At 39.5% G+C, this 21,881-nt stretch overlaps 2 protein-coding genes across 2 annotated transcripts in view; one reads left to right on the forward strand and one right to left on the reverse strand.

Annotated features, from left to right (window-relative positions):
- cblb (Cbl proto-oncogene B, E3 ubiquitin protein ligase) overlaps positions 1-15,984 on the reverse strand; it is a 90,264-nt gene extending 74,280 nt beyond the window's left edge. Inside the window, exons 1-3 of the mRNA XM_079565588.1 lie at positions 15,885-15,984; positions 15,272-15,449; positions 14,189-14,439 (exon numbers count right to left, since the gene is read on the reverse strand). Of these exons, the coding sequence (XP_079421714.1) occupies positions 14,189-14,439; positions 15,272-15,439 (419 nt within the window). The 5' untranslated portion in view covers positions 15,440-15,449; positions 15,885-15,984. The remainder of the gene's footprint in view (positions 1-14,188; positions 14,440-15,271; positions 15,450-15,884) is intronic.
- Positions 15,985-18,476: 2,492 nt separating this feature from the next.
- The window catches only part of LOC306970662 (uncharacterized protein), a gene marked incomplete at its 3' end in the record, with an annotated part of 42,458 nt that continues 39,053 nt past the window's right edge, over positions 18,477-21,881 (forward strand). The window contains exons 1-4 of the mRNA XM_079566691.1: positions 18,477-18,521; positions 18,598-18,667; positions 19,490-19,738; positions 19,854-20,758. Coding sequence (XP_079422817.1) covers positions 18,643-18,667; positions 19,490-19,738; positions 19,854-20,758 — 1,179 coding nt within the window. The 5' untranslated portion in view covers positions 18,477-18,521; positions 18,598-18,642. The remainder of the gene's footprint in view (positions 18,522-18,597; positions 18,668-19,489; positions 19,739-19,853; positions 20,759-21,881) is intronic.

The raw sequence follows: 21,881 nt of genomic DNA on the forward strand, positions 1-21,881 counted from the left end.
GGGCGGGTGGGGAAGAGGACGCTGCCTGGATTTGGGCCAGTAATATTATTTTAGACAAAAGTAAACAAAAATATAGCTACTGTACAGAAGGAGGGCAAAAACTATGACACAATTTCCAGATATTTTAAACACGAAGTACAAAATCTTCATCAATCAAGCTCAAACTATACAAATTCAATGACCAAGAAACAGGTCTGATCAATTGAACATCTTCTAAAAGGTTTGTTTTGGGGCAAAATAGTCTTAAAGGGGCTAGATGCAAGTTAGCCATTTTATACTCACTACTGCCACCTCAGGTCATATGTGTAACTGCAGCTTCTATATTAGGCTCGGCACTTCAGACCCGAATTAACACCTTTTTGAGTGACAGTGCAGGATTTTAGAGGCTCATTCTACACATTAGGACATTGTTGGAACATGTAGGGGGAGGAAAATACATAATTTTGACATTTTTAAACTCTGTATAGTCCCTTTAACAAGAATAACTGATGAGACTGACGTTTCAAATTAACTTCGGCTTAAACAGTAAATGAATGTTTTCCACTCCAGTGCCAGCTAGCACAAAACGCTTTCCACTGTATTCCACCAAAGTCCAAACTCCACTCCAAGCAACGAGCAGCCGCCGCCACAGGACTGACCTGCCGCGTGAAAACACCACGGCAATAATTGCAAAAAGTAATCCATTCTATCACGAAATTTTGATCAAATTTGCACAGCCTCACCAATTGTAACACATTTCGATTGTCTAAATGCATTACAGATTTGACATTTTGTGAATTGGTGACTGGGAAATGGGGGGCTGATTGTGGCCGGATGAAAAAAAGAGAGGAGGAGAAGGGGAGGAGAAGGGCACTCGGGGCGGCGGCGGAGTCACTGATTTGTTTCTGAGGATTGTTATCGGCATCAATAATTCATTCAGTCAAATCATTTGCCACTGAAAGCAGCTGGAGTCCATTAGTGCAGCGCCGAGGATGGGCTGAAAAAGAGGGAAAGTGCCCTTAAAAGCAATTAATTTGGAACAAAGACAATCACAACTCAAGCCATTAATCAGAAGAGAAAGAGATAAGACCAGAAGACACGAGGGCAGGGTGTTTTTTTTTTAACGTAAATATAGCCTCAAACCATACTTTGAGTTACATAACCTATGGATGAGAAGGAATCATAACTCCATCCCCCCTTGTTCCAGAAATAGACACGAGCAAGCATTTATAATATTTATAATGTATACGGTTTGCTGGAAGAAGGAAACATTTAGTATCTAACAGCGTGTTTCACAGCAAGAGCGTGACAAACACATCGCAGTTTCGATATACAGGTTAATTGGTTTTAGCAAAAGCTGGTCCTCACAGTGCAACAGGAACAGGCTAAGTAAAAGGTCATTCATTTACAAATAGGATATTGCATTTTGTTTCCTTTTCGCCAACTTTATTCTGAATTCATAAGCAATGCTCGGTGCAGCAGAAGTACAGAGATCATGTGGTTTTCACAGTTAAAGCAGCACTGTGGTACATTCCTATGTGACAAAATCATAAAAATAAAGATAAAATTAAAAACGCTTACAAAAAAATAAGCAAGACGGGAATACCAAATGAACCCCTAACGTGCAATTTGTTGTCGAAATAAAGCACTTGAAAGGGGACCTGATGTATTTACCCCTTATGTTTGAATGGTTGTACATGAGTAGAACATTAAAGCAGCACTAAGTAACTCTTGCTCCTAGAGGCCATTAGCGCAACTGCAGGTGTCGTAGCAAGTTGAGATATTTCAACTTATTAATTGTCTTGGAGAGTAAATACTACGCTGAGAAAAGGCAAAGGGAGAGAGGGATATTGTACATCCAATTATACAATAGAAATATTTTTTTCACTCAAACTTGGCTGCAAATACTGTTTACAGTGACGCTAGCCCGCAGTTAGCTTTGCCCGTTAGCATGTTGGCTTCTTCTTTGTAATTCTATTAGTGTGTATTGGTGGCTCCGGTCCGGTGGCCGTCAAGTTGCAAGCATGGTTTTCTGGCCAGAGACACCAGGGGGAGATGAAAGACCCTCCAATCATCCCATAAACACTTGTATTACCCCCACAGGGACTACGGAAAGGATTTATTAAGGTAAACACGTTACTTAGTACTGCGTTAATGATGTAGAACAAAAGCAGCAGCATCTCCATGGAGACGAGCCAGTGGTGTCCCGCAGGAGTCAGGTCTGAGGACATGTTTTTGACATGTTTGTTGAGGTAATTTTTACCAATTCAAGTGAAATAATGGCTAGAGTCGGTTTATTGGGAGATATGTTGTGCTGTATGGCTGTTATTGACGTCATATGATAGAAACTGGCAGCAACAAAAGGAAAATAGTTGACACAAAACAACCTTCAACAGCGGCTTAATAATTGATGTATTGATACATTGTCATATTGCCCATCCCTAATGCTCAACCAACAACACAATAACAACTAAATCACAGACAAAGGTGTGTTATACTGACAAGTCACCGTGCCCGTCCTAATGCTTAGCCTTAATGACTCTGTGAAATGTGTAGGAAGTGTAATCAGGTCAGAGCTGAGAGTTCAGTGTGAGGGCTGGGGCAGGTCAGCAGCTTTAGTCGGAGTGAGTACCCTCAGCGTTCACACACATGTGGCACCGGCTGCACACGTGCTGACTGTGGCCTGCACCGCTCCTTCCTGACTCAAGCTCATGGTTTCCTCCTCTGGTCTTCCACTTCCTATACACATGCTCCTAAGCTTTCTGGAGCTTGCTCATCTCACAGCCCCCACACTCTGGGCCAACATCATCACTTCTCACTGACGTATCTATCAGGAGAAAACATGTGCAAAACTCTCCATATCAAACCCACAACCTTCTCCCCTGCAATGTAAAGAAAGAGCTGGTCCCTGAACACTGATGGACTTTATATTCTTCATATTGCTGTAGTGCTGAGTCATCTCCAGAACGTGGACCTCAGGCAATTTTTACGAGTTATTCATCAGGAAGCACTTCCTGTCCAGCGCTCTAAATCAGTGGTTCCCAAAGTGGGTGTCACGACACCCTGTGCTGGGGCTCCCAAGACGATTTCAAGATATAGAAAAGAAAAAGAAAAACTGTATTTAACATAATTCTGATGTAAACGGCTGATATTATTGAACCACATTTTGGAGGTTTTGCTGCTTGATGTTATTATAAGCAGCTATTTCTTTTTGCAGTGGGGGTCCCGAATTGTTTGTAATTTTGGGAGTCACACCTTAAAAGGTTTTGGGTTAGTTGACAGTTAAAGGTACACTGCGCAACATTTTGGACTATACTGTTGCCAGCAAAACAAAATATGCTCTTAATGACCAGCTCAACACAGAAAATGCTATTATTGCAGTGTGTAATAAAAGAGTGCATTTGGAGGAGAACCTAACCTGTGACCTTTCGTCACATCGCCATGGAGACGAGCTGGAGACGCACCCACTCCCGGTAAAGATTACAGTCATATCGTGGGAGCGGTGAGCCTCATATATGTTTGTTTGTACATTTATGAGATATTTTTCAATTATGAAAATATCTGTCATAAAATAAATGCTTGTATTTCAATTTTATTTATTTGGTAAAATCCTGCGGGGTGTGGCTTTAACATGATGGATCACAGAAATCTACAATATAATTAACTTTACTATACAATCAGAGCAACAACCATAAGCTCACAAATTGTAATTAATTTTTACTTCACGTAAAGTAAATAAAGACGTGCACTTGGATTGCATAGTTGAAAGAAAGATAAAGACTGAAGTGAGGGTCTGTTTTAAGGACAGGTGCTTTGTAACAGGCTTTGAAAGTAACTCAAAGGAAATCAAACCTTGAAACAGGTAATCAAAGGAAGCTTTACAAGGGCCCACTCAAGAAAACACACAAAATAACAAAAATCTCAGTAAACATAACAAAACACTTTTTCAGGAAAAGCAGCTACTTTAGTAAATAAATAACTGAAAAATAGCCTTTACCATCATATGAATATGAGCTGCTAAACGAAAGAAAGAAAGATCTGCATTTCAAAACATATTTGAAGATCTACTGCATAGTTAAAGGGATATTTCAGGATTTTTGACACAGGGCCTAATTTCCTAGTTATCCAGAGTGTTGTTGATTTCTGGAGATATTTTTTTTCTTAAATTCATGCAGTTCTTATGTTTGAAGAGCTTAGTGGCACAAGGCTAGTGCATGCCTGTGGTATCAGCTAGCCTGCATTAAAAACAGTCTGACCCGCTCCACAGTGCACATGAGGCAAATCACTTATAACCCCAGACTAACCATATAAATGTCTGTGTCCATAGAGTCATTTTTTGAATATATATAATAGAATCATTAACGGTTTTGCATTTATAATTGAGCAGCATCAGCTTCGTAGTTGTATAAGCTACGCAGCGGCGGAGTGATCTGCTAGAAAATAGTCCCTCAAAATGCGGTAATTCATGTGATACAAGGTCAGTTGTATTAAAAAAAATTACTCTATGGACGTTTATATGGTTAGTCTGGGGTTATAAGTGATTTGCCTCAGGTGCACTGTGGAGCGGGTCAGACTGTTTTTAATGCAGGCTAGCTGATACCATAGGCATGCACTAGCCTAGCACCACTAAGCTCTCCAAATATAAGAACGGCAAGAATTACAAAAAAAAATATCTCCAGAAATCAACAACACTCTGGATAACTAGGAAAATAGGCCCTATGTCAAAAATCCTGTAATATCCCTTTAATAGGCTTCGTACATGAAACAGGTATTTATTTTTTTTATCATATCAGTCTATGCCAGTGGTTCTCAACCTGGGGGTCGGGACCCCCAAGGGGGTCGTGAGACAAATTCGGGGGGTCGCCAGATCATTTAGATAAAATATACATATTTTCATTAGCATATAATCTACTGTTTTATTGTAGCATGTGTGTGCTACTTTACCAGAGTGCCATTATTTGATCATAGTTTGATGAATTTTATTTCAGCCATTTGTTTGTTTCTTTGTTTTTTAAGAATTATGTAGGCTAATGTTCCTATTTTTCACGGTAAAACCCGGGCGGGGGGTCACGAACCCCTTTACCTGTTATAATGGGGGTCGCGGCTCCAAAAGGTTGAGAACCGCTGGTCTATGCGATAGTTGTAACTGTGCAGACCTAACTGAACAGTTTGAATGTTCCCACTGCGGCAACACAAAAAAGATAAGTAATTTACTTTGCTGTGAGGTTGTGCTGAATACACAACATCAAAATCCTTGTAAGCAAAATCCTCTTTGTACATGTTAAAAAAGACTCAGTCATGACTAATACTGCGCGTTCCCAGAGCATGTTCCCTGGAAGAGTGTGTGCACAGTGACTCAGGGCTAATTCATAATGAGTGCAGGGGCGGCAGACGGAGCGGAGGGAGGGGAGCCAGGTCAGATTGTCTTTTATCTGCAACACTGTGTTTCCTGGCAAAAGAAGTGCTCTTTTAATTCAGCTGATTTAGAGACAATCACTTTAGGAAGCCGCTCAAGCTGCGCAGGGCGGGGCGTGGGGGCCCGGCTGTGAAACGCTTCACATGTGCTCCACGGATCAAGATGAGGGAGTTCGAATAGGGACATGTTAAATACACATTATCAGTCTGCATGTAGATTTGATTTTATGAACTGAAGAATAAGGTCGGAGAAAACAACCTATTGCTGCCAAACACACAGGAAGCTGCGTTCGAACTAGGGCAACCCATGAGAAAAAATGTGATGTTTCATAACTCTTGACAACTTTTACTAAACCTGTTTCAATTTCTTTTCATCAAAACATGATCATAATGAGGTTTAAATGGAAATGAATTAGAAAAGTCATGACTAAAATTAACTTTTTTGCACATTTCTAGGTTGGGAAATGTTTTTGTTTTATGCTGTGGAAGACCGCAGAGATTTTTAGGTTACATTGTGGTTTCTTATGGATAGTGCATCACTTATTACGATGATAATTGGCAGATATACTGTATGGCCAAAGTTCACACTAAGCTACATAAACTATAACCCCAAATTTCTGGTTCCAAAAACAGGCTTGCAAAGATATCTGCTACATCAGAGGATCAAATCAATAAATGAAATGAACAATACTTTTTGGGGTCAGTATTTGCTCTATAATGGGTAGCTTCTTGTTAACGAATGATCTCCCAACTGTAGAACAAAATCATATCAGTTTATGATGAATAACTGTGTTAAACTTAAAGGGATAATTTAGGATTTTTGACATAGGGCCTCATTTCCTTAGTTATCCAGAGTGTTGTTGATTTCTGGAGATTTTGCAGTCCTTATATTTGAAGAGTTTAGTAGTGCTAGGCTAGTGCATGTCTATGGTAACTAGTAGCCTACATTAAAAACCTCTTAAAAATCATCGGGTCGTCCTCCAAACGTTGCCATATCTGATTTGTAGAAAGCTCCTTTGTGAATTCTTCTTGTAGTATTGCGGCCGCAGGTAAACAAACTACTGTAGATCCGGTAACCTTGCAGATCACTCCACCGCTACGTAGCTACAACCAGGAAGCTGATGCTGCTCAAAAATAAGTTATTTTAAATGCAAAATGGTTATATTTCAAAAATTATTCAGTCAAAACAGAAATGTATATGGGTAGTCTGGTGTTATAAGTGATTTGCCTCAGGTGCACTGTGCTTGGGTCAGACAGTTTTTAATGCAAGCTACTAGTTACCATAGACATGCACTAGCCTAGCACCAATAAACTCTTCAAATATTGAAGAATGATTTATAAAATACATATAAATCTCCAGAAATCAACAACACTCTGGATAACTAGGAAATTAGGCTCTATGTCAAAAATCCTGAAATGTCCCTTTATGTGGTGAAGAACATAGAAGATAAAGCACTTTGGGATTATCATGCTTTTGGGTTATAGTATAAGTGGCATTAAACGGTCTTCAAGAAGATCATTTCTATTCTGCAGTTCTCTTTAAAGTTTGTTATGGGAACAGGCTAAACGACAAGTATTTGTGGGTAGAAAATCTCGACCCCCAAAGGGCAATTTTCCAACTTTCAATAACACTCCTTGTGCTCAGCTACCTCTTTGTATTTTCATCATTCATAGCTGAAACGGCCATCGCCTGCAGTCCGCTGATGGCTGATCGGATCTGGAAAGCAAATTTGTTCCCGGAACCTCCTCTTTCAAGCCCTCTTTTATGACCAAACATCTAAACTGTTTATCTAAAAGTCAAATTTCTTCCAACCTTGTTTTGGTCTTCCGCCTCCTGTTTTTGAGTTGGTCTAAATATTTATGAATGGCGATAAAAGTGCAATAGAAGTTCTGTTTGTGTTAGATAAAAAAAGACTGATTTAATAGTTTATAAGTGAGAGGAAATAAGAGGACTTTCTAAATAAAAATACATGCCTATAGGAGTTAGTAAATTCTGCAACAGGCAACTATTTTTGAAAGTAACTGCATCAATATTACAAAAGGTGGTGGTGCTAACAGAGATTAGACAGCAAAGCCGGTCGAGGCCCTTTAGCAGCAAACTCTTAAAAACTACAAATTGCTTCTTCACGGAGCAACTTAAGCAGGATTTTTTGCAGCTCAGCCTAAGCACCTCCTGCAGTGAATTGATCCTAGCAGCTGAGTGAGTTATGAAAGCCACGGCGCTCCAGTTTGTCAATGTCATTTTATGCAGCGTTTGCAGGTCTGTCTCCTGAGAAGAATTTTCATCTCAGAAACAACTAATCTGGCTGATACAGTAGTCTAGCCAGAGTATTTGACCCTGACAGACAGTGCACCTCTGGCTCAGAGTGCAGAAAAACTCATCTCAAAGCCCACTTCCTCCCAAAAGAGAATTCAAAATGACCAAGGAGCCTAGAACATGACCCTCATATGAACGAGTCACATGAAGTTAACCGATGAGAAATTGAAAGAGCTAACAATTTCTTTAAGAGACAGTACTTTTAGTAGAGCTATGCATCCTGCAGCTTTTACAGAACCCCTTCACTGTTTTTAATTACAGATCATGATGAGCTGCTTCAAACACAAAATGGCAAAAAAATACGATGTTGAGCCACAAATGTATAACAAAGTAAGCATGGAATTAGATATTGTGTAATGCACTGGTTTTCAAGCTGTACATACTAGTACGGCTGGGACGATACACTTTTGTCACGATCCGATGTGTATCACGATACTCAGGGGCCGATCTGATACGTATTGCGATACAGTACGTATTTATGATAAGTGATTATGTTTACCTTAAAATGTGGCAAAAGAAACAGTCATGTGTCATTAACTTTTTTGATATTTATTAAGTGTTTAGATTGAAAAGTGCATTAACACAAGGGAGGGGCCTAAAATCTGTATCATGATATAAAAAAGAAATGTCATGATAACGATATATTTGACGATATAGTTGACAACGGACAAATTTCTTCAAAATCCCCTCTTTAAAATGTTAAAATTCAGTATACATGTTCCAGCCATGTCCTAATGTGTAGAATGCGCTCAGACCTGTTCACCACAACTGCCTCTAAAATCCTGCACTGTCAAAAAGTTCCTTCCGAAGTGCCGTCATACACAAGCTTAATATAGAGACTGCAGTTACGCGTTAGGCCTGAGGTGGCAGTAGAGAGCATAAAATGACCAACTTGTATCTAATCCCTTTAAGCCAGGTGTCTCCAACCAGTAGCTTGGGAGCTACCAGTAGCTCGCCAAAGACTTTCTACATCTCTACACGCTTGATAGCTCAAATTTTAGATGCATTTTCTGTTTGTTCTGAACATGCTGAACACAATCTGTGAACAGTTGGTTCAATATAGTAAAGTATAAGGACTAAACTTAACTCATACCATCTTGGCAAGTAATTCTTCTCGGTGAACTCCACCTAAGTTGCATTTTTCAAAGGTGTTTTTGAACATACGTAGCTCTCCGATGTTCATATTGTGTAAAAGTAGCTCGTCGGGTAAAAAAAAAGGTGGGAGACCCCTGCTTTAAGGATATTTGGAAGATATTTCTTTTTTTTTTTTTTGTGCCATACTCATTTCCTCGCAAATATGATACGCAAGCAGTTTACATCCTTCATTGTATTTTACTTTTAATGAATCTCCCCCGTGTCCCACAGTCAGTGTTATGCTGCTCTGATGGAGCTGAGTTTAATATAAATGATATCATGTCACTGTGATATGATACGATATGGCCCACCACTAATTAACACGAAATGTAACCAAGTGCCGTGTAACTGACACTGGAAAACAAAGAAGTGCATGATAAAAGTTCTGCGATACTTGATAAAGTATTGATAATTGGTATCACAACACAAAGTATTACGATCCAAATCCGATACTTTGTCCCGGCCCTATAGCTCTTATACCATGGCCAGTGAGAATTTTGATGCTAACTGGTGTGTTGTTGCATAAGTATTAAATAAGCCAAAAAAGCTGAAAGTATATGACCAAAAAAACCCAATTACAAGAATTTTAACAGACTCAAGATGATGATTGATTCTAACCTATATATCTATTCTTTTCCAAACTTTTCTGTACATAAATACTAAAAGAAGCTATTTTGGCTATATTTGTAGGCTAAACATAAAACAGAAATCAAAGGCTTCACATTTTCATCTGTAGCATGTGTTTCTCTTTTATAAATGATAAAAAACATTCAGGTTTAAACATTGAATAAATAAGAAGGATCATCTCGAAGCAGGCGTGAGGGGATGCACTTTTCGACAGAACACCGGCTTAGTCCTGATTTGATCACAAACATGATAGAAAAAAAGGAAAAATAGAAATTGTGGGGGTAAACTGATCTGATTGAAGATAGTAAACTGATATCCCTGTGTTATGATACTACCAGAGCAATGCACTGAATATTCTGGCCTAAAGTTGTGGAAAAGCAGTTATGTCTGTCCCTTTTGTTAAGCTTCATTAATATTCCTATCACATTGCGCGTGGTGCAAATGAAGACGTATGGGGGGGTGTGGCGGGCTCAGGTGGTCAGCAGCAGACGGTGAAGGCGGAGTAACGAGGCTTCAGGGCCGGTGGGGGGCCGCGCGGACATCAGATGGCTTAAATTGGAGTACAACCGGCCCAAAGACAGGGTTTGGGGGGGTGATCGCAGCAGTTAATCAAGCATACAGAACAGGCTGGAGCGAGACGGGCCGCCACAATGGGACACATATGCCCCCGTCCCGAGAGACAGATGTGGGACCAGATGTGAGATCATTGGACTCCTCAAACGCTACCATGACAAAAGGATACTGTGTACATTGGCAGCGTGATGATAAAGTGCACAGATGAGCTCCCCCCCCCCCCCCCCCCCCCCACACACACACACAGCCCCCGACTGATGAGTCCCCGACCACTAAAGAGTGTTTTATGAGATTCACAAACCGCTGCTGCACGTGCCAGGCTGGTTCACCTTCAACACCTTTTTAGGCTTTCATTTGGAGACTATGTGTCACGCTGATGGGCCAATCATATCGTTTTGGGAAAATATATGTGCGATTTTTCATTAGTATTAGTGATTTCTAACTTCCAAAACAGTTTGCTTGTTATTTGTTTTTACATGTCTTCACGGCCTTGCACCAATGTGCTGTCTGACATTATCTTCTGTTTGCGGCCTCGGGTCGGGTGTTAGTGGTCCCAGACTAAAAGGAAACTGAAAGGTGGGACTTCTCTTTATCAGTTGCAGACTCAACTACCTTTGCACCTTAGACAGGAGGAGTCACTTTTTTTTTACTGTATAGTAGGGCTGGAGAATATAGACAAAATTTCATTTCTCGATATCCATCCCAGATAACTCGATATCGATACGATATAACTATGAATTAGGTGAAAACTAAGCATTTTTTCAGAAAAATAAAATCATAATACAAAAGAGTGCAGTTTTAGTGATGAAAATCTATATTGTTTATATCTTGCTTTTTCAATAATAATATTTGTGTTTATATCTCGATATAAATACAATAATGATATATTCTTCTTTTGCGATATTGATATCTTGATTGTTCATGTCTCAATATTGATACGATAACGAGATATCTTTCAGCCCTACTGTATAGCTTTCAACTGAGTAAGGAATTTTGCATGGTTTTATCTTATTCTATCTTTAATTTTTCCTTGCCTTCCTACTGCTACTTTTAGTGTGACTTATTACGGTTGTGTTGGAGTTTTTACTGTTAGTGCGAATTAATTTGCAATTTATGTTTTTAAATCAAGTTTTATTGCGTTGGATATTTTGAACACCAGCAAGGACATTCACACTAACAAGATGAACATTTGAACTATGACACACACTAGGACAGAGTGTAATGTTCTTATTGCTGACTTTGCGATTTGCTAATTGTGACCAATCAAATTCGTTTTGATTTGATTTAGATTCATTGCACAGCCCTATTATGAAGTTTTGTAGAATTAACTGTAATCTCACAGCAAATGTAAAAATGTTTTACCGACTGACTTTCGATCACAGTCAAGAGAGATGGAAATTCTTTTTGTTTTTATACATGTCATTTTTAATACTGTTCATAATACAATAGCTTTCTGCATTCCCCTCAAGCGAACAATGAACCAGCAGAAAACCTATAGCGAGCAGATTTGACTAACAAGGAAAAAGTGATAAATGCAGTTTTCTGCCAATAACTCGTGTGGGAGGAATGATTGATAGAACAAGTCAGTGTCGAAATGCAGCCACACAGTGAGACGATATATGTTCAGTGGAAGTTTGTTGAACACATCCCAGATATTACCCTAAGGTATCAGCAACACACGCCCACGGTGTAATGCTGCCCTAAGGTAATGAAAGCCAGTGCTATAAAGTCAATAACACCCGTCAATAATGAAATCAAATCCCGCAGCAGCCATATAATAATATCTCTGTCGGTAATCCAATATTATGGCTGCATATAGGGCAACGTCAACAGTTATGGCATCTAGATCACACGTTCTGTGCAATCCAGGAAGTCACTTTGAAGTAGAAAAACTAAAGATTATTTCAAAAACAAATGCTTGCCAAGCATCCACCCTGAACAGAAATGCCAATACACTCTAATATATAACTGCTCTACTGTCTTTGAATCTTGAGCCATGCCCTCTGAGCATGTTTAGGATTGATGGGGGAGACCGAGTGTCCGGAGGTAACTCACCCAAACAAGGTGAGGACAGGCACACTCCCTGCACAGAGAGGGCAAGGTTAGCTGTAGAGTTTTAGGTACAGAACGGCTGAAATGTGAGCTGTTTACTGTATAGTAACTGATGCTAATGAAGTGCAGTGGACTTGATAAATTGAGCCGACGCAGGCACAGCCCTCTGGGAGCTTTAGAGGTGAAGAAGAGGCAATTAATGTCCACAGCAGGCCCAGGGAACAGAATGAAGAATTACAAGAGCTGTTGTGAGAGACAAATCAAAAGTAGCAGGCGACTCTTTGAGGGCTTATGCAGAGGAAATATATGAACAGGATGTAAAAGTGCATGGGGATTTTCCCTCTGCTCTGTACAAGGCAATTGCTCCTGAGAGCCACTGGAGCCTTTCACACTCTTAATTAAATCTACAAAAGCTCCTCTTGTGCATAGACTTAAGTGTGAAATGGTGCAAATATCATTTGCTCAGTTGTTAATATGTAACAATACACACTTTTTCTCCTTCAAACACAGACAGTTGCCAGACTGTAGAACGAAGGAAGGCAATTGTTTCTAGTTTACGGTTTTCTTCAATGCAATTTTAATGCTTTGTTGATCCCATTTATTCTGCCTCATCTGCCTTACATCCGCTGTTCCAGTCAATACTAAGTGATCCTAATACATTTAGGTCATTGTTAAAGAGGAAATACAGCAGGCTCAAAGCAAATTTGTACAGATAATCTAAGGAAACATAAGAAAAAAGAGACTTGTTTCATACTGTGATTCATGTAAATCCAGCAAAGCTTCCTGTCAGCGATGTCAGCAGCTTGACCCTGACAGTACAACTGCTATGCTTCAGTCTGCATAATTGCAATTTGAAAGATAAAGACGTAGTGGCAGAACGAGAAGCAGCCTTTGCTGCTGTTCTCTGATAACCCAAAACGACTGCATCATTTCTTTTTGCTGATGTTGCCTGTGCATATTTCTTTTGCTCAATTCTTCTCTTCACTTTCACTTCTCCATGTGACTTCCCACTCTCAAAATGTGACTGGGTCAGACTGTGTCTAACACCACTCTGAGCTGATTTAAGTGAAGATGACAGGACCAACACTGGAGGCTCCAAAGACACCTCTCGTCTGATTGGCAGTTTGCAGCTCAGTCTGCACTGAAGGGCAGACCTGCTGCTGTCCTTCCTGTGACCCTGTGCAAGTGGGCAAAGCTCTCAATGAAGATCATCATCATTTTGTTTCACTGAGAGGAGACATTCTCATCTGCATACTCAGCATGCCTCTGTCTAGACTCATCACACTGTGCACATGATGCCCCGACTGCAGGACATTTTAATGAAAAAATGTAAATTCCTCCACGGGATGTGTCACTATTGTAACATAATTTATAATGAGTTATAACAGTCATAATCATAATGGACTGAATCTAACTTCTCAAAGTTTTTACATGTAGAACACAAATAAGTGAAATATTTCAATATTCCAATTACTTGCTCATATAAAAAAAAAGTGATGTCCTTCATGTATATTGATATATATGATGATGGTAAGATAATCCTTTATTGATCTCACAATAGAGAAATTCACTTGTTACATCAGCTCTCAAGGGTGTCCAAAACAGAGAGGAAATGTGCAAACAATTAAATAGTAAATAGAGGTATCTTATGTGCAATTAGTAAATAAAGCTTAAAGGGGCAAAATGTATAAATAATTTAAAAAAATATTAGAACAGACTACAAAATGTAGAATATCAAAATGTCAGCAGTGCAAAGTTTACAGTCCGAGTGCAAGTGGTTCATAAAGTGACGCTGATACATTGTAGTATATTTTTTACACATGACCTCAATGTGGCCCGACTGCACCACAAGACTGAAATATAAAGTTAAATGTTGAAATGTAGCTTTCTAAAGAGAGCTCAAAGGTCAGGACAGTACTCGAGGTGCTGCTGGAGAGCGCTAAAAAGGGAAGTCGTGGACTGTTTCAACAAGTTTCTGCAAGTTTTATACTTCATGCCAAAAATGATAAACAAACCGCTGCATTTTATTAGGTGCAAAAGTATTAGACAAACACTGCAGATTTAGAGACATAAACGAGGTAGAAGACCGACCTGTCCTGTGACTGCTCCTCGTACATCCTCTCTTTGCCCTCTTTAAACAGTCGAATGGCTCGTTTGGACTTCTTCATCAGGCTGTCGATGTAGATTTTAAAGTACTCATTCTCACTGAGCTGCGTGAGTTTCTGGTTCTCCTCGTACTTGCCGAGTATTAGCCTGAGGTGCTGGTAGGCGTCAGGTAAAATATCCAGTATGTACGGGGGACTGTTCTTCAGCTGCAGTCTGGGATTCTGACAGAGGCGAACCTGCACGCACATGAAAGGCAGACAAAAACAGTTTAGGCCCAAATGTGGACTTAAGGAGGGCTAAAAAAAAAAAAAGGACATGGTCTAAAGCGGGACAAAAGGCTATGCTGGGTGTTGAACCAAAAAAAAGTTCATAAAACCACCAGCAGAAGCCTTATATCGCACATAATTCAATTACAGTAGACTAAATGTAACATTTGAAACAAGATTTAACCATAGCTTCGCTGATACATTTCATTTGTGTGCTGATAGTACATCCTCTAAGAGCTTATGTTTCACCATTGAGACTTCACAAACTCTTTGCAATAAATACATGGAAATATCAGATTGAAAAAGAAGGGAAAACTGAAAACCACACTGAATAATTGATTTTTCTTTGATGTAAATATCTTAAAGCTATCTCATTTTGAACATAACTATATATACTATACTATAAAATATACATAATACTGTATTGCTGGGTTGCAGGTGACCTCACAGCGTTCTATAATATTATATAGAGGTAAAAATATTTTGTTTTTGAGGACATTTTGTCTTGTACAGAGAGATCATGGACCCAGTGACTGATATTAATGATCATTTTCATACATTTTCTTTATAACTACGACTTGTGAAAGTGCAATGCTGTTAATGGGAAAAACTGGCTGGGTTCGGTGATATCATGACATTCTTGAACCTGCATCCCAGCACTATGTATGATTATTTAACATTGTTAATAATAGTCACCAACACACTATGTTAGGCGGTACTCTGAGTATAGCTCAAAGTTTAAAGGGTACAAGAGCTACAGGACAACAATAACCAGCTGAAACAGAGGGTCCAGCACACTTACAACTTTGTCCATAAACTTCCACGTTTTTTCCACCGTCCGTCTGTCCGCAGCAGCCTGTTTGGGCGGCCCCACAGCATCGTGGATGGCATCGATGATCCCCAGTATTCGACCCTTACTACGATTTGGTCCTCGTCCACCTGGGGCTCGGCCACTGAGAGCAGTTGCCATTTCCTACAAACTGGCACAGAAAAAAAAGTTACTTGAGAGGTTTCTTTACAATTTCCCAAAGCGTCAAAGGTGTCGTGGTTTTGAATAAAAGCGTTAAATAAGACTGTAAACAACAATAGATGCATGGACAGGACTCGTTGAGAAAAGTAGCACGAGTCCATTAGAATTACTGTCATAACTAAGTAGCCTGTAAACGTGCTCCCCCTTGGCCTTGCATGCAGTGTTGTTTACATGGAAAATTGCGTCATGTACAGACTTTTTATTATAGCTATTAAGAATGTTTGTCTGCTATACTTCTTTGTTCTAAAAGGTAAAGGTCTGACACGACATGAACCAGGGGGAACACTTCCAAATAAACATCAAAAACAATCGGCTCAGGCTTTCCGGACACTCTCAGCCTTTCAGTGATTAAATCCGTTCCGAGGGAAGTAAAGTCCCAACTTACCGAGCCACTGGGGAATGTTTGCTGGGATCTCTCCTGAACTCGGTCCGCCACATCCAGCGCACGCAAGAAAGGAGTGTCCAAAGAGTCCAGGGGGAAAAACAAGAGGCAGGAGAAAGTGGCGAGGGCTGAGCGCGAGTTGCAACTTCAGTCCGATCCGTCCATCTCTCGCGGCCGTCCCGTGAACACTCTCTCCGCTCCACTCAAAGTGTCTGGGAGTTAGATCAACGCGAAGCTCTGAGCCCTCTTCTACAGTACATGTTTTGTACCGCGACATCTGCGTAAAGGCGCACGGTGGCACACGCGCCCCCACCGAGCCTGTGCGCTTCAAAATAAAAGACTAGAGTAGGAGCGTTCGTTTTCAAGACGGGGAGTTCTCAAACAGTCTGAGATTTAAGACGATTTGGCACAGTGCAAATTGGAAGTCGCTTATAAATCCAGCAGAATCGGCCATATACGTCACCCGACATCTCCAAAAGTTCAAGTGCGCGCGATAATATGTGTTCCTCAAATACAACGACCACATGGCCTTCCATTTTCCTTGCAGTAATTTGTGCAGTTTCACAGAAACGTCAATAAAAATGTCCCTTTAATGTTTTCTCTCAATGGAATGGCGCCCTTGGCTTGGAGAGCAGTAAGAAGCCGGTCTCGTGCGGCTGGTGCGAATCGTTGATGCGAAACAAAATGAACGATAGACGGACCCGACTCTATTTCCTTTATCACATGTTTATTGTTTTGGTGGTCTGTTTTTAAGGAGGCTACACGATTACTCTTAAAAAAAAAAGGCAAAGTTTCGAATGCTTTTAATGTGAAGAACGAGTGGTGGGACTTCCCCTCGTGCCTGCGCCTCTTGTTGCAGCCGTGGAGAAGAGTGACAGGAGAAAGGCCGCTCCCAAATAAATCCACACTCCTCACGCTGAAAACACAGCAGCACCGGGGCCGGAAGTGACACAACGGGCCGCGTGGGTGTCAGAAATATGTTGAATGTTGATGGGTTGAATGCCAGTACTTATTAAAACAAACGTCGGCTCTAACGTCAGCACTGGCCCCTCATGAGCCAGTGTTTGGGAATTGGTCTATTTACTAGGAAGCTATGACTGTCTGCCATAGTATCCAAATATATTTCGAAATGTGCTGTTAATTAGATTTCGTTCAGTAATTACCTGCTAATTGCGTGATATTACTACACAATATAATGAAAGTGTCTAATCTATTATGTGGTGCCGAGTTCATTTCTACATTTATTTGGGTTATTACAATACTTTAAAGCTGTTTGGACTGGACGAAATACTATAAGAAGTAACTCAAGACCTAATTCTAATCATTTCAGTGTAGATATAATTTTTGACGTATTAACTTTGTCCAGTAGATGGCGTTTGTTCCACATTAGTAGCCTAAGACTGATGCAAAGTACAACACAATGAGAACCAGCCTATTACAACCATAATTATAACATGTAATAGCACCAGTGGTGGAAAGTAACAAAGTAAAAAGTACAAGTATAAGTAAAAAGTACAAATTATAGGTACCTTTACTTTACTTAAGTACATTTTAGGATGAATACTTTACTTACAATTTACTTTTACTTCACTACATTTTAGAGCCTGTATCTGTACTTTCTACTCCACCACATTTTTAAATTGGGTTAAAAGTAAAAGTATTTTATTTTCAAAGTGACCTCTCCACGACAAACTGGTTTAGTCCCAGTTTAGACTTGGTTTAGTGGTTTACTCCTTTAGACCTTACTGAGATCTGGTTTAGACCGAGTTTAGTCCAGGTTTAGACCAGGTTCAGTTCCAGTTTTTGACCTGAGAAAGTGGTTTACTCATTTAGACCTGGTTTTGTTCAAATGATTAAAAAAAAAAAATCCTGCACATTACACTCTTAAATACTTTTACTTTTAACTTATATCTCTCTCTCTTATCTTTTTATTTCACATAAGTTGCAAACAAGACAATCTATGTGTTTTTTTCCTCTCATGTCCCACCCACTTCCCACAAAACACACCAACAGAAATAAAGCCAAATAATAATAACAAGAAAATTAATTCAAAATAAATAAATGAAAAAAAAAAAAAAAACTTTTTACTTTTTACTTATAAAGTAAATTTTATAATCCATACTTTCATACTTTTACTTAAGTAAAATTTGTATTAGATACTTTTACTTAAGTACATTTTTGGTCCTGTATCTGCACTTTTACTTAAGTAAGAATATTGAGTACTTCTTCCACCATTGAATAGCACTACATGCATTGAAGCAGGGATGGATTTGCAGAAGGTTTAAACAGGGCTTAAAAACAAGGCAAGTTTTCACAAAGACAACTTGTATAAATATGACTTAACAATGTGAAAACATATGATACTCCGCCTAATAAGATAAACACAAGCAGAATCCAAGGCCTAAACATTGACTTTATCTTTCTGAGCGCAGTCCCACCTCAGCACCCAAACACCCACTATCACCCAGTGACACACACAGGGCGTCCCGATCAGGCAGACGCACAGCTCCGCCGCGGCCACGTGACAATGTTGTGATGTGGACCTTTAACATCCACAGGCCTGAGTTTAACCTGAAGAACAGCAGCTGGACATCGACGCTCCAGAGACCAGCAGTTGCAACTCACTACAATACAAATGAGGTTAGTTCACTGGTTTACTGGTGATTCTGTATCAATGTGTTTAAGTTTACAATATGTCTTTTTTAATAACCATCAGGTCTGCAACTTATCACACAACAAATTGGAATAAGTGACTGAAACAATGTCTGCATTAACACCTGAGTATGGTAAGCTCTATTTTAAAGATGTTTTATCAATCGTTAATGTGTTTTTGTGAAAGGGACTTTGGGCTGCTTAGGCACTTTTTTAACACAGAGGACTTAAAAATATATATATATACACATTTAAGAGTTGTTTAAACGAGTAAACTAAAGTGTAGTGTAGTGTAACAATGGCTGGGATTTACATTGAGAAATAGTACTAATACTTATTTTCACATTAAGAAATCTGAAACCAAGCATGTGTGAAGTTATTCAAATACACACGAATAATTTTTTAAGATAAAAACCTTTTACATACAATATTTTTCTTCATTTTCATGTCTGTTTTGTCACTTTCATATTCACATGAGCTGAGCAGTGTTCAATTTGACAACATATTTTAATTTAGTTTTAGTCTTAGTGTTTTGACAAAAATGTAATTTAGTTTTTGACATCTTAAACTTAGCCTACATTTAGTCGTATAGTACTTTAAAATTGCCTGTAAAGTTAGTTGACTAAATCTAGAATGAACTCAGTCAACTTCACATTCAAAATATCTATTATTTAATGGCTCTTTCAAACTGTCATTGGACGTTTTGATGATTTTAATCTCTTCTTTTCATTTTTATTCAGTCATATTCCAGACAATGACAATATCTGGACATCTTAGTCATAGCTTTAGCCCTGTTAACTACTTTAATTTAGTTTTAGTCAGTTTAGTCAGCAAAAAATATAACTGACCAAAATGATAACTATTATCCTGACATAGCTTCTTAGACATTCTTGAAAGGGAATAGCTGAGCATTTAAGAGTTGTGTTTTGAACTTTCAATCTGACACTCTCTTTCAGTGATCACCTTCCTGGAGGACTTCAGGGAGGAGATCATTGCTGGAATCGCATGCCCTGACGCTGTGATAGAAGCCTGGACGTCCCAAGAGCTGGTTTCAGAGGAGGAGAGCGCAGCGTTCACTCATGCCTTAACAACAACACACCAAATGAGGGCGCTGTTTCTTTCTGTGGAGAGAGGAACTCCACAGCAGAAATCCAACTTTTACCATCTACTCAAACAAAAGGACCCTGAGCTCATTGCAGAATTGGGTAAGGGGGGGGGGGGGGGGGGGGGGGGGGGGGGGGGAGGGGGGGGGGGCTATTTTTTCATGACTATATAACTGTTAGTAATTTCTGAAATACTGCATTGTCTTTTACTTTACAGAACAAAGAGGCCATAACAGCAAAGTGACCCAAACAGAGATGACATGGACACACGAGACGCCCCAAATGAATATTGAATCAAAAAAGGGGACCATAATCAGGCAGAAACGACTCATAAACAAAATCATTAAAGAAACCGGGACAATTTGGAAAGAGAGACAAGTTGAGAAGGAGGCATTTCACATTTTGAATAAAGCTACCAGATTAATGAAGGAGATTGAACAGCTTTGGGAAGCTATGGAGCAGGAAGAAAATCAGCAGAAATTAATGACAGAGATGGACAAAAACTGTATTGAAGAAATGCGTGCACATCTTCAACATGAAAGGCGTAAGGTAGAGCAGATAAAAACCGAAATCCAGAATGAGAAAGCCAAGTTAGAGCTAGAGAAGCAGATTGCCAAGGCCGAGAAAGATGAACTGCACATTTTGAGGGAAACTATAGAGAAGCAAAATAAGGAGCTGGATGAGAAGTTAAGTCATGCAAAGAGACAGTTACAAGAAATGGAGGTGATGAGCGCGGAGACGGCGATGAGGAAGAAAGATCTGGTCAAAACCATAAAGCTGAGCAAGAGAAAAGAGGAAGAGCTGGGCAGAATGAAGGAGGAGACGAACACGCAAACCAAATGGATCAACGTCCAACTCCAGAAGAGGGAGCGCCACCTGGACCGGCGTCTGGAGAGGACCATGAGGGAGCGGGACGAGCTGGACGTCATGAAGATCAAGATGAACGGGCAAAGGGAGGAGCTGCAGCGGAGGATGGAGGACGTGCTGACCAAGATGCTGAGCGTGGCTCGGGTGAAGGACGGCATGAGGACGACAGCGGCAGAGCTGGACAGCACCAGACTGGAGATGCACGAGGTTCAGCAGAAGGCACGAGAGAGTAAAGAACTGGTGAAGCAATATGTGGTGAGTGAAAAAAAACATAATTATGGAGTAGAAAAAGAACTGAGGCGAAGAGGGGCATGGGCCCAGCGCTAGAAAGAAGGCCCTGCCACATAGTCTTAATGAGAAACACAATCTGGTGGATGTCAAAATATCTATATATATAAATAGGAAGGAAGTGTCTGTATCCATCTGCTAATCCATGTGTTATGTTGATATATGGCGGGGAGAGACACAGACTGTGGTCAGTGCAGTGGAAAATTCACCTGGATTAATTTAGTATTAGTTTATGTAGCCTTGGAACATAAACGCAAGCTCTGAAATGTTAGTTATTGAGGTTATAATTGTAAAATAAAGTTTTAAAAGTACTATCTCCTGCCAAGTAGGCCGGTCATGATAATTACAATATATGATATATTGACTTATATATTGATATATTGATCGTTTTGTAAATGACAGAGAAACACTATAATTTTGGGCTTAATATTTGTCGTCATTAGCACATTATGTACATTTATTAGCATTTCTTCTTTTTTTTAAATACTATTTTTGTAATACGTGAACCATATTACAACAGGAATTTGTGTTTTATTGAGTTCTATGTGAATTGCAACTTAAAATTAACAAAATATTAAATTTACTAACTTTTAGAACAAGAGATTACTGCGATTTCTGTGTATTAAGTTAGTTTCAGTGGCATCAAGGACCTTAATGTAGATGTAGATGATGTAGTGAGTGAGTGCATTAACCTCTTAAAGCCCGCCTTAACATTGCATTTTCTCCAGTTTGGCTTTACCCAAATCTAAAAGCTTCTCAACTGGAGATTACAGCCTATAGGCAAGTGTAACAACTCATTTGAAAGCGAAGACCTAGAAAGACTGATGTTAATGGACCTTTTTCCTCGTATCATTGCTGTGAAAGTCGTCACTTTTTTCATGTTTGTTTTCATCTCATTTTTGCCACCATTTCAAGTTTGTGTTTTTGATTCGGGTAAAGCCTAACTGGAGAAAAAGTGCTTGGTTCAGGTGGGGGTTAAGAGGTTAATGTGTTCTAGTGGAGTAATCACTAATCAGTAGAGACGTTTTAAAATTGACACAATAATATAATACAGAATAATAGAATAATATAGAGAAATGCAACACTGGAT

The sequence above is a fragment of the Gobius niger genome (assembly GCF_951799975.1).
Source record: "Gobius niger genome assembly, chromosome: 11".
Classification (NCBI taxonomy): domain Eukaryota; kingdom Metazoa; phylum Chordata; class Actinopteri; order Gobiiformes; family Gobiidae; genus Gobius; species Gobius niger.